Below are 13,055 nucleotides of genomic sequence, written 5' to 3' on the forward strand. Positions count from 1 at the left end.
GTGGAAAAATGATCTGTCACACAGGGCAGTCTTCAAGAATTATAATGTTTTAAGAAGACGCACAAGGAGCTCTGGTAGCGTAGTGGTTACGAATCGGGCTGCGAACCTCAAGGTCAACAGTTCGAAACTATCAGCTGTTCCGCAGAAGAAAAATGAGGCTTTCTGCTCCCGTAAAGATTTACAGCCTCGGAAACCCTGTACAGGGTCCCTATGCGTCGGAACCGACTCCACGGCACACAACAACAACAACAAGAAGCACACATTGAATGAACTTGTGAATCCTTTCATAGCAAAGGAGAGTTATAGAATGGAGACCCAGGCTAACATTTTGTATTGTGTTTTTTCTCGGGCCTAAGTCCAACCCAACCCCTTTCCCACAGTCTGGTGCTTATTCTTCCTGAAGAGGAAGGAGTGTAGACTTCCAAATCCAGGCTTTCTAGCAGCCTCCTTCCTGGTGCTAACGGGGAGTCAAAGCTTTGGGGAAATCAACTGGCAGGGTAGGTATAAAGCTTGCTGTTTAGGTTTTCACAGGAAAAACCTGGTAACCCCCACCTCCTCCAATTTCAGGTACCCCCCACTGGCATGCTCACCACTAGGGCGATAGCAATAGCCTTAGTACCCTTGGGGCCCAGGCCATGGTGATTGAGGTTCATATAGGGCTCCTCCATGTTCCGGATGAAGTAGGAGACAGGCACCACACCCACCAGCTTGCAGGCCTCCAGGTATAGCTCCCTTTGTCCAGTGGTAAAGTATTTCTCGGTATCTATGAAGAAAGACAAGGTATAGTAGGATTGCTCTTCCACTTTGGAATGTCAACCCTTTTGTGGATATGAGTCTAGAGGGTAACTCCAGTCCAGGAAGTTAGCCAGAAGGGGGAGAGGGAAACCCTATCCCCAAGAAATCCCAAGTGATGGCTCCCTTTGGGTAGGAGATGAGACCCTGGGTTTAGGCCCCAAGCTTTCCTGGGGGGGGGGGGGGCGGACTAGTGTGCCCCTCCTTCTCAGGCTATGTACGCTTTGACAGATCACAAGAATGTACTGAGTCCCAGCCTTCTTGTCCATTGGGGAAACTCTAAAGAGTCCAAATCAGACAAAAATAGATGGGTTTGAGACTGTTAGAGACTCCATTTCAGTTTTAGTTTTACTGTTGTTGTTAGTTGCCATCTAGTCAATTTCAGGAGTCCTGGTGGGCACCGTGGGTTAATGTGATGGACTGCAATGTCGGTTTGAACTGCAAGATCGGTGGTTCAAGCTCACCAGCTGCTCCTCAGAAACCCTCTACAGGGTCACTATGGGTTAGAACAGGCTCAATGGCACTTAATAACAACAAGTTAATTTTAACTCCTGGCGACCCCATGTGTGCATAATCCAACTGCTTCAGAGGGTTTTCAGGGCTGTGAGTTTTCAGAAACAGATCACCAGTCTTCCATGGTGTATCACGATGGGTTCCCACTGCCAGCCTTTCATCCAGCACTTAACCATTGGTGCCATGTAAGGCGTCATCACCAATATTAAAATGTTATGTGTAATAAATAAAGTTTTACTGAAGAGTAAGCGAGAAAGTACCAACTAAAATCCAAGTAGGAGAGAGTGGGCACCTTAAGATACAATTCATTGCCAGATGAAAAGACCCTCCATTGTGTAGTGAAAAATTAACTTTACCTGAAGAGAGGTCAAGGAATTTTGGTGGCACTTGGCTGTTAACCGAAAGGTTGGAAGTTCAAACTCATCAGTAGCTCTGTGGGAGAAAATACCTGGAAATCTGTTCCCGTAAAGTTTGGAGTCCTGGTGTGGTGCTGCAGGTTAACATGCTACAAGGTCGGTTTGAACCACAAGAGCGTCAGTTCAAGCGCCGTCACTCCTCAGAAATCCTATACAGGGTCACTATGAGGAGTCACAACTAACTTGATGGCACTTAACAATAGCAACAAAGATTGCAGTTTCTGACACTCTCTAGGGCAGTTCACCTTGGTCCTCTAGAGTTGCCATGAGTCAGCATCAGCTCCCTAGCACCTAACAACAACAACAAAGAGAGGTTTGGCCTTTGTCCTCAGCTACTGGAAGGTGATCGCTAGGTCCCTGGAGTACCCTGCCAGATAGGACTATCTTTCTTGCCTGGGGGCTTTAGCCATTGGACAGTCTAACAATGATTTAGAATCTCAGTTGCGAACTCCCAAGGATCTGGAGACTAAAGATAATTAGCTAGAACCCCTGAAAAGGGCTGGAGATTAAATAAAGACAGCTATGTGGACAGTGGAAGGAGCTCTGGTAGCGTAGTGGTTATGAATCGGGCTGCGAACCGCAAGGTCAGCAGTTCGAAATAACCAGCTGCTCTGCGTGAGAAAGATGAAGCGTTCTGCTCTTGTAAGGATTTACAGCCTCGAAAACTCTGTACAGGGTTGCTGAGTTGGAACCGACTCCACGGCACACAGCCACCACCATGTAGACAGTGGAGTCCTGGTGTGGCGCTGTAGGATAAGCACTTGACCGCAAGGTGGGTTTGAACCACAACGCTGGAGGCTCAAAGTCACCAACCACTCCTCAAAAACCCTATACAGGGTTGCTATGAGTCGGCAATGACTTGACAGCACTTAATAACCACAACAATGTGGGCAGTAGGAGATCTGGCGTGGCACTGTTGGATAAGCACTGGTCTGCTTGCTAACCAGAAGGTCGGCAGTTCGAACCCACTAGCCACTCCTACACAGGGCCACTATGTGTCGAAACCAACTCGATAGCACTTAACAACATGTGGGCTGTAAACGATTGAACCCCAGTAAAAAACTCTGAACAGTAAAGGCATCAGTATGTATTGCAACACACAGTAGCTGAGAGGAGGTATGAGAGGAGGTAGTGCTCTCTGGGACTCTTGGCTGGGGGGGGGGGAAGGGGGGTAGGGATGACGTAAGGCTCACATTGAACCCCTTCCAGACTTTGCTTTACGCATCTCTTCCTTAGGCTGCTTTTAATTTGCGTCTTTTCTCTGTAATAAAACTGTAATCCTCAGTATAGCACTTTTAATGCATTCTGTGAGTCGTTCTAGTGAATTATTGAGCCAGAGGGTGAATGTGGGGAATATGTAGCCAGCTGGTCTAAAGTGAAAAGGGTCCTGGGGACCCCTGAATTTGCAGCTGGTGTCTGAAGTGATGGCAGTCTTTTGGAGACTGCTCCCCCAGACAGTGCAGTTTTTCCTTTACACCCTCCCGTCAGCAGGAAACAAGCTAACAGTCTTGCGTTTGAGTGGACTTTTCTCTTTTCAAGGGTTTGCCTGTCATTTTTCCTCATATAAAGGACTGTCATCCTTATTTCACTGGGGACAAATCTAGCACAAGATCATATGACACTGTTCTGTTCTAAAACTAGCCAATCAACCAAGCTCTTTGGGGTCTTTATTCCTTTAGTTTTAGACCAACCTGGCTCGAGGTCAATGAGAATCAACCTTCCTGGTTCCTGGGTGCCCCAACAGCTGTGCTCTCATTAGGCAAGCCCAGTCCATGGCAAAGTTTGCTGTGGCCAACTTGAGTCTATGTCTGCGTCTGTTTTCCTTCAGAAGGCAGGGTCTTTGGCCAATCCATCACAAACATTCCTCCAGCAAACAATGAGAGCTTTGTTGGTTAAAGGACAAGACATTTACAAGGAAACTGATCTTGCATGCACTGCTACAAAGTGACTTTCTTGTTTGGCTGTAGAGCAATGTTCCTCAACCTCAACACATGGATTGGATAATTCTCTCTTGTGGATATTTATTAGAAAATCTGATCTCCATTCAGTAGATGACTGTGGTGGTTGGTGCTTGTGTGCCATTGAGTTGTTCTGACTCCTAGTCCCAGATTAAGGTTTCCAAGGCTGTAAATCTTAACCGGAACGGACAGCCTTGTCCTTTTCCTGAGGAGCAGCTGGTGAATTCAAATTGCTGATCCTGAGGTTAGCAGCCCAACTAGACTACCAAGACATCTTCCAGATGACTGTAGCAATCTGCCAAATGTCCTCTTGGGGGCAAAATTGTCTCTGGTTGACAACTTTTGTGTAGGAAAAATAGCCCATTATGAGTGAGCAAACTCTGCTTCCTTTTCCCTCTCTGTAGTCTCACCACCAGCCTGCTACTCCCACCCAGACACATGCTTTCCCTGCCTCAACCTCAGCATCTCAGCATCAGCTGCCGGAGCACAGGAGCCAGAGAGCTGGGGCCAAGTTTCTACTCCAAGTCATGAATTTTTGACATCAAATTCAGTCCTTAGAGATTCTACTCCACCAAAGCAGGACACATATCCCATCTTTGCCCCTTGAGATGCATTCTGCTCTGATGCTGGTACCAGATGTGTCCTTTTCTAGCTGTATTCAGAATGGATATATTTTAGAGGCAATTTGCAACAGTCATCCCTAGGTGAGGGCATGGAAGGAATGAGATAGAAGGCGGAGCCTAAGGTGAAGCATCCAGTGTTTCTATTGCCACCTTCTCCAACCAAGTACAGTCAGGTGTAGAAAGAAACATTTGTGGCAGCTGTAAAGTGCAAAAGAATTCTTTAAGAGCATTAAGAAGAGGGGTGAGAGGTGGGGAGGAGGTCTGTGTAGAAGGAGGAAGTTGTGTGTTGATCATAGTGGGGAGGGTTAGGAGCTAGCACTATGTAGATGAATTTTACAGTCTAATTTGGCAGAAGCATCTGTTGCATCTCTGTTGCCTTTGAGTTTGAGCCCATGCTTACCAAACAGTTGGCAGTTCAAACCCACCAGCAGCTCTACAGGAGAAAACACCTGGAGATCTGTTTCCATAAAGATGACAACCTAGGAAATTCTAGGGTGACAGTTTAGGAAACCCTAGGGTGACAGCCTAGGAAACCCCACATGCAAGAACCCAGGAGAGGAAGGGCAGCTGAGAAGTGTGACATGGCCCCAGCAGGCGCGGCCAGCGTCATTCTTCCCTTGCAACTTGAATGTTCTCCTTGTCACTTCCCTCTTGGGGAACCTGCAAGGAATAGGGTGGGGGTGTTGTCTGCAGTGATGGAATCTTTGCTCCAGCAAAACCAGCCCCTTCCTTTCCCTCGAGGACCCAGACACACTTCGATTTGTCAGGGGAGAGTATGGAGTGCTGAAGTAAGGGAAGTAAGAACTCTAAGGGTGTGAAGGAAAGTCACACCGACTCGGATGGGTCACAGAAACACTTGAGAGCCCCTATAATGTGGAATATGGAAAGCAGATCTGCAGAATGGGGTGAACATGAGATCAGTAAGCATGGATCCGGTGGCTGTGGGCAACTGACATGATCTCTCTGAACCTCAATTTCCACCTTCGTAAGAAAGTCCAAACACCAAACTCATTCTTGTAGGTTCCAATTCACAGTGACCCTGTGAGACATACCAGAACTGCCCCCATTGGGTTTCCAAAGCTGTGATCTTGACAGAAACCAATGACCACCTCTTTCTCACTTGGAGCAGCTGGTGGGATTGAAACACTGACCTTTCAGTAATCAGCTAAGTGCTTAACCACTGCACCACCAGTAAATAAGTAAGAGGGGGATGTTGACGGTGATTTCTTGGGAACATTGCAAAGATCACATAAGATGCTGCATATGGAAACATTTGTAGTTGTTGTTAAGTGCCGTTGAGTCGATTCTGACCCATAACGACCCTGTATAGGGTGTCCGAGGAGTAACCGATGAGCTTGAACTGCCGACTTTGCAGTTCAAATAGCTTTGCAGTTTGGTGCATTAACCTTAGAAAACAAAAATTCCTCTTTTTTTAGTGGTTTAACTTTCAGTAGGCTGATAGGAAGATGTGACATAAACTCGTCACAGGTATTCTGACCACATCTCCCCTTTCAGGACATCCTGCTGAGCAGGGACCCAAGGAAAGGAACAGTGATCGCTCCCGAAAAGCTGGAGTTCTCCACTCCCCCCACCCCCCCAAAATACCCACTCACCTTCAATCTCCAAGTCTGTTTCCGAACTCTCCCTGGTGGGCTTCTCTTTTTCAACAGTCAGGAGGCTTTCAGCCTCACAGTAGAGTGTTTCGTCACTGTTCTGGGATGCTAGCGCAAGCTCGGTCTCATCTGGAAGAAGAAACCCTTATCTCCTTGATCTGGAATGAAACCTGCCACCAGTTTCCCTCCATCTCTGTGGCCAGGGAGATTCTGTTCTACAAACTCTTCCTCTCCATCTGCAGGAAGATATTTCCTGCTAGATCCGGCCCATGGGGTCTTGTGCCTAACACCCTCTTGTAAGTGTTCTCAAGAAACCCGCTGCTCGAGCCTGTACTCCCTTTCTACAGCCTGCTTTGGAGATCAGCGTTTTCCTCGCTACTTTGGTTTCTTACTTGGTTGGGTGGGTGTCAGGGTCTATTGTTCTTTCTGGTGAAGGGTCATGTTCTAAATGGGAAGGGGGTTGGGCAAGGAACAGGGCAGATGGAGGCTTGGATCAAATATAAAACAAACTAGAACAAGAACAGTTCAGGCAGGCAAGGATCACGTGGAACCTCGGCAACCTAAGACAGAGCCATTGCCATGCTGCAATGAGTTTCAGTGACAGGTAAGACTGAGGAATTCGCACTGACCACCTAAGACAGGCAGCATCCCTTAAACAAATAATAAATAAGGGGGAATCTGATGCAGACCGTGCAGACCCGGTCAGGAGGTCAAGACCCTGTGGGCCCAAGCGTTGCTGACCGTCCAAACCATAGGCTCTGAGGATCAGACTTTAGCCACCTAGCAGACATAGCAAAATGTCCCTTATCTGATCATTCAGTTATGCTGGTTAGTAATTCCATACGAGCCCTGGATACCCACAGATAAATGTAGAAACCTTCCCTAAAAGCCGAGACTGTAAATTCCAAAAAGGCAAAGTTTCCCCCCCCCCCAAAAAAAAGCTAAAGAGGATAGAGAGAAACTCTGTTAACTGATGGTATGTGGAGGGGATTATAATCAATGTAATGAAACAAGGTATATGAATGTTTGAATGTGAAACCGATGATGTGCCCTGTAAACTTTCACTCAATCCACAATAAAAACCTTAAAAAAAAAAAAAAAGAACAGCCCAGGCAGTGAAAGAGGCAGCTTGATTCTTAAGAATTTAACCTAGCTTCACTTCCTTTTAATCTAGAATTTATTTTATGACCAGAAAGAAGAGGGGCTTGCAGACTCTTGGATTGGGGTCTACTGCCTTGATGAAACCCACATCTTGTATGATGAGAAGTTGGTGAGAGCAACAGAGCTTTCCGCACATCAGTCCCCTGGACTTGCCAGATGTGGCATTTCCACCACTATCCCACCAATCTGGTACCAGCCACAGGCTCTCTAAAATCATTTACAGGGTTCAGAGCTCAGTTGTCTTGCAGGAGCAGGACTAGACTGTTGGGGGGAATCCACTGTACTACTTGTTAAGTGGACTGAGTTTTGACAACCCAGGTTTCAGGATGGTAGGGTTCCGAAAGAGTCATTCTTAGTCCTTGTCCATTGATTCAGCCCCAACATTTATTTCCCAGCCTGCGAGACAAGATCCGTGTCATACGAGCTGGGAAAAGCAGTGACTGGTAATTACAAGTCTGTGTTTTTGTTCCAGCTCAGCCGCTAAACTCACTCCCAGGAATTTAGTGGACATTTCTGAGTCTTAATATTCTTGTTAAACACTTTTAGAATTCTGTCCAACCGGTGGAGTGCTGACAAATTTTAACAATTGGCTCTCCCCTGATTTGCAGTGTTAGCCAATGTATGGTATAAATATTCTCAACATGGTTGATTTCACACTTCCAATGTGATGTCAAAGATGAAAATGAAAGTCAGAGCAGGACTTTGAATGGGTTCATTACCTTGCTGAGAATTTGCATTTCCACCCCCAGATATATTGAAACAGAATCTACCTTTTATCAAGGTCCTTGGGATTCTAAGCCCTGGGTTACAGCTAGCAGGAAGGAACCAGTTCTAACACAGCACTGAATCCACCCTCTAATGCCCGGTGTACCAATCCCTGAACCCGTCAATATAACACCTCATCCCAATTTTAGAGGATCCCAGGTAAGGAGAGATAGGGGCTTCGGGGCCCATGTGACCACTGGATGTTATACTGAGGCAGTTTGGAAGGGCCTGAATGGTGAGAGGTGGGATGCTTTTTCACCTTTTGTCTTGAGTTCAAGTAATTCGTAACTGTCCATGGTTCCAGGACCCTCTCGGGCTTGCTGCCAGCTTCTTACCACCTTTCTGCTGCTTCCCTAAGAAGCACACCTGTCCATTTACCTTTGTCTCCAATTTTCTCTCACCCTGCCCTAGCATAGGCAAATCCCAGGGGTAAGCCTGTAGTTTACTCTTCCATTCCACCCAGCCCTGGGGAAAGTGGGCTTTGGTGGGAATTGGACATACATGGATCTGACACCAAGTCTGTCTGGGAGAGTAAGCTACTTCCCACACTCATAAGGGATAGTGGTATGACTCCATCCTGGGAAACCTGTCAAAAGATGCCCACCCACCTGCAACTCTCTGATTTAGGGGCCACTTACATTGCGTCTTCAACATTCCATGACCTCACGCAGTCATTGTGATTCACGTGGGAGGGCCTGGTAACAGCAGACCTCCCACCCTCTTGGTGGTCTGGCTGTCACCTTTTTCATATGTCTTCTGGAGCCAAGCCCAGGCTTGGCTGTAAGTGCTCAAGTGTCGTGGGGGGACCTCTCAGTGGTGTTGTGTTTTTCTCTGAGTCAGGACCAAACCCAAGCCCTAATCAGGTGACTGTGAAGAATCGCCACCATGTTCTTCTCTCAAGGTGGCTGTGCTTCAGGTACGAAGTATTTCAGTGATGGATGAAATCCGTTTTCTCTTACCCACATCTCCCCGTTTTTGCCCTCTTGGGAGAATAACCTCAAAATTGGAACAGAAGATCAAAAGCAAAGCACGACAAACATATGTTCCGTACTACAGTTTGTTGCAGCCAAAACATTGTTCCATTCAAATGACTGGTCTGCCTTTCGTAATCCACTCAACCAGCATTCCCACTCTTGGCTGTTTTCACAAGTCTTGGAGTTGAACTTCAGTTGCAGAGAACCTGGAAGTGGGTTTGCTCCTTCTTGATACGCTTTCAGCACATCAACGGTCAGGTCAGTGACTAGAGGGCTTGGGGACATAAGCATCCCTTCTTGCCACTCAGAAGAATGGTAACAGTTTAGGAATTTGTGTAGGGAAATCAGAGACTCCTGTAACAAACAAAATAAAGAACATGTAAATGAGATGTTTCTCATTCCTTAAGTGATTCATTCTGAATGATGTGTATTGAGCACCTACTAGGTACAAGGTATTAAGACAGGCATATGGGGGTGGTGGGATGCAGACATGGTTAAGCTATGGACATTTCAAGGCTAGTATAATACAATATAGAAACTGACAGGGCTACTCCTTGGGTGTATAGTCCCTGGGCAAATATTTTTGATGGAGACTGTTCATATAAATAATTGGAGTCACCCCATATTGGTGTGGCTATGCCATTCTGGTGACCTAATCTCTTTTTTTGTTGTTTTTTTAAGCTTTTATTATGAATTGAGTGATAGTTTACATGGGAGAACATCAGTTTTTGCACTCATCCTATCGTATTTTGTTTCACTGCAATGATTACAATCTCCTCCATGCATCATCATTCAACAGTATTTGCATCTATTCCCTCTGTTTTGTTGTTGTTGTTGTTTTAATGTACACAGAAACACTCAGGAATATATAATCATTTAAACAACCAAAGGACACATTCTGCAAGCCTGCCTCCTGGCCACCAGCATACAGTCTTTCTCTTTCCATGAGTCCAGAGTCCCCAGCTGCTCCCTCTCTCTATGCCCTCATCTCTGCCTCCATCTCTGGTGTCACTGCTTCTCTGTATAGGGTCCCATGTTCTGCTTGTGCTCTTCTCCCTTGATGGTCCTAGGGTCCTTTGTTCCTAGGCTGTAAGATTAACTACTCCCCCCACTTTATATTACAGATATTCTACTTCTATAGTTGTGACCACAAAATGACTGGGTAGGACTATGCAAATGTGAGGTGCTTGTGACCCACCCAGGGGATTGGGGAGATTGTTAATATTGTAAATAAAGGGCATGACACCCTTGTAGTGGTTGTTGTTGTTGTTAGATGCCATTGATTTGGTACTGACTCATAGTGACCCTATGCACAACGGAACAAAACACTGCCCAGTCCTCACCAACCTCATAATCTTGTAGGGGTGGGACCATGCAAATAAGATGTATGGAACCCTAACAAGAGGATTGGTCAGTTTTGCCATCCCATTAGGCTTAAAGAGACAGAAAAGGGATACCACCATACCTGAGTCAGAAAGGGGAATCTCACCCCCATCAATTAAGAAGAGCTGGGAATTGCATCCTTTGGACTCAAGATGCCTAGGTGGAACCACCTCTATCAGGAGATGGTTGTGACTCTGGAGAGGGTGCTAGATGGTGAGAAGCACCAACTGAGAAACAGAGGCAGCAGAATCAAGAAACTGGCACGAGATAGGGCAGTGTGCTTCCGAGTCTGTGGAGGGAGAAAGCGGAGTGCCTTCGGGCTGGAGGCCTACTGGCAGAGTGGGATAACTCTGGGCACTTGTCGAGTGTGCCGATCCATGGGAGCTAGAGCTGAGTGCCTTCCGGCCAAGGATTACAAATGGAGGAGGTGCCTCAGGACACTTGGTTGGCAGTGCTAAAAGAGCTTTGTAACACTTGCCTGTGCAGGGTAGAGGCTAGGCCATGGGCCAAGGACCAGAGAGAGAGGGGCTTTCAAGCACGGCTGAGGAGAGGCTGTCCTGACAGAAGAACTGTATCCTGAGTTGTATCCTGAATTGTAATTTGTTACTTCTCTAACAAGCCCCATAGTTATTAATAATGCCTGTGAGTTCTGTGTGGCTGATGCAACAGATTATTAAACCCAGCAGAGAAGTAGAGAGTGCATGTCGTTGTTGTTAACTGCTGTTGTGTGGTTCCAACTCATAGTGACCCTGTCTAGGGCTTCCTAGGAGTGGCTGGTGGGTTTGAACCACTGCCTTTGCAGCTAGTTAGCAGTCCAGTGGGAGGGATGATTGATGTAAAAATTGGTAAGAAGTTTGGAAGTTAGAGGTATGAAGGACTTCTGCCTTCTAGGGACCAGCCTTGAATGGCTGATGATCTTGATTCTGTCTCTCCCTTGAAGTTAGATGAGGTCAGATGCTACCCTCACACTCTTTTACGGGGGTAGAAGTTGAAATGACACTATAAAACCCCAAACATTAAACTTGTTGCTGTAAAGTTGATTTCAACTCAGAACTTTTCTATAGGACAGCGTAGAACTGACCCTAGGGTTTCCGAGGCTGTAAGCTTTGTGGCAGCAGATTGCCACATCTTTCTCCCAAAAAGCAGCTGGTGGGCTTGAACCAGTTCAGTTAGCAGCTGAGCACTTAACCACTGGGCTACCATGGCTCAACTGACTGTATACTGAATCCAAAGAAGACAGTCCCAGCGAGTGAGGAGAAGAGCAGTTATTTTGACTTGAAATGAGTCAAAGAGAATGTTGACTGAGGCAAGGTATGTTGTTGTTGTTTAGTGCTGTTGAGTCAGTTCCAACTCATAGCAGCCCCGTATAGGGACAAAGTATAGATGTCAAACATTTTGTGTTGTTGTTCGGTGCCGTTTAGTCAGTTTCGATTCAGAGCTTCCCTGTCTATACAAAAGAACAAAACATTGTCCAGTCCTGTATCATCCTCACAATTGTTCATTGCTATAGCCACAGTGTTAATCCATCTTGTTGAGTCTTCTCTTTGTCACTGACCTTCTACTTTATCAGGGGTTCTGGTATGTTAGGATAAGCACTGGACTGCTAATTGCAAGGTTGGTGGTTCAAACCCACCAGCTCCTCAGAAACCCTATAAAGGGTTGCTATGAGTCAGAACTGACATGACAGCACTTAACAGCTACTTTGTTAAGCATGATGTCCTTTTCCAGGGACTGGTTCCTTCTGATAACATGTCCAAAGTACATGAGATACAATCTCACCGTCCTCACTACTAAAGAGCATTCTGGCTGTACTTCTTCCAAGACCAATGTGTTGGTTCTTCTGGAAGTCCATGGTATATTCAATACTCTTCTCCAACACCATAATTCAAAGGCATTGGTTCTCTGGTCTTCCTTATCTGGTCCAGCTTTCATATACATAGAAGATGATTGAAAATACTATGACTTGGGTCAGGTGCACCTTAGTCTTCTAAGTGACATCTTTGTTTGTTTGTTTGTTTTAACGCTTTAAAGAGATCATTTTCAGCAATTAGCCCACTTCAATGTGTCTCTTGATTTCTTGACTGCTGTTTCTATGGGTGCTGATTTTAGATCAAGGCAAAATAATTACTTAATATCTTCAGTATTTTCTCTGTTTATCATGATGTTGTTTACTGGCCCAGTTGTGGGGATTTTTGTCTTCTTTATATTGAGATATAATCCATACTGATGGCTATAGTCTTTGATCTTCATCAGTAAGTGCTTCAATCCTAATGCTGTGTTCTTCTTCGTATAGTCCAACTTTTTGTATTATTTGTTCAGCATACAGATTGAGTAAGTATAAAAAGATACAACCCTAGTTCGTACCTTTCTTGATTAATTTATTTTTTTAACCAAACAGTATCTCCTTGTTCTTTGTGAAAGACTAAATTTTGGTCTATGTATGGGTTTCTCATGAGCACAATTGAGCATTCTGGAATTCCTATTCTATCTCACTGATAACATGATAATATCCACAGTCTGTCATGATTCACACAGTTGAATGCCTTTGCATAGCCAATAAAACACAAACATTTTTCTCAACATCTCTGCTTTCAGCCAAGATCCATCTGATACCAGCAGTTGTTGTTGAGTGCTGTTGAGTTGGTTCCAACCCATAGTAACCTTGTATAGGGTTTCCGAGGAGCAGCTGATGAGCTTGAACCACCAACCTTGCAATTCAAACAGCTTTGCAGTCTGGCGCATTAACCCACAGTGCACTCCCCCCCACCCCCCCCAGGACTCCAGCACTAGTATCCCTTATATCACACTGTCTTCTGAATCCAGCTTGAATTTCTAGAAGTTCCCTGTCAATGTACTG

The 13,055-nt window shown here is 45.7% G+C and overlaps 1 protein-coding gene across 1 annotated transcript in view; it reads right to left on the reverse strand.

Moving 5' to 3' along the window:
* The window catches only part of LOC102837223 (chromosome unknown open reading frame, human C14orf166B), a 61,788-nt gene extending 53,651 nt beyond the window's left edge, over nt 1-8,137 (reverse strand). The window contains exons 1-3 of the mRNA XM_006864791.1: nt 8,101-8,137; nt 5,916-6,044; nt 591-763 (exon numbers count right to left, since the gene is read on the reverse strand). Of these exons, the coding sequence (XP_006864853.1) occupies nt 591-763; nt 5,916-6,044; nt 8,101-8,137 (339 nt within the window). The remainder of the gene's footprint in view (nt 1-590; nt 764-5,915; nt 6,045-8,100) is intronic.
* Between the last annotated feature and the right edge of the window lie 4,918 nt (nt 8,138-13,055).

Source organism: Chrysochloris asiatica, unplaced genomic scaffold (genome assembly GCF_000296735.1).
Source record: "Chrysochloris asiatica unplaced genomic scaffold, ChrAsi1.0 scaffold00070, whole genome shotgun sequence".
Taxonomy (NCBI): domain Eukaryota; kingdom Metazoa; phylum Chordata; class Mammalia; order Afrosoricida; family Chrysochloridae; genus Chrysochloris; species Chrysochloris asiatica.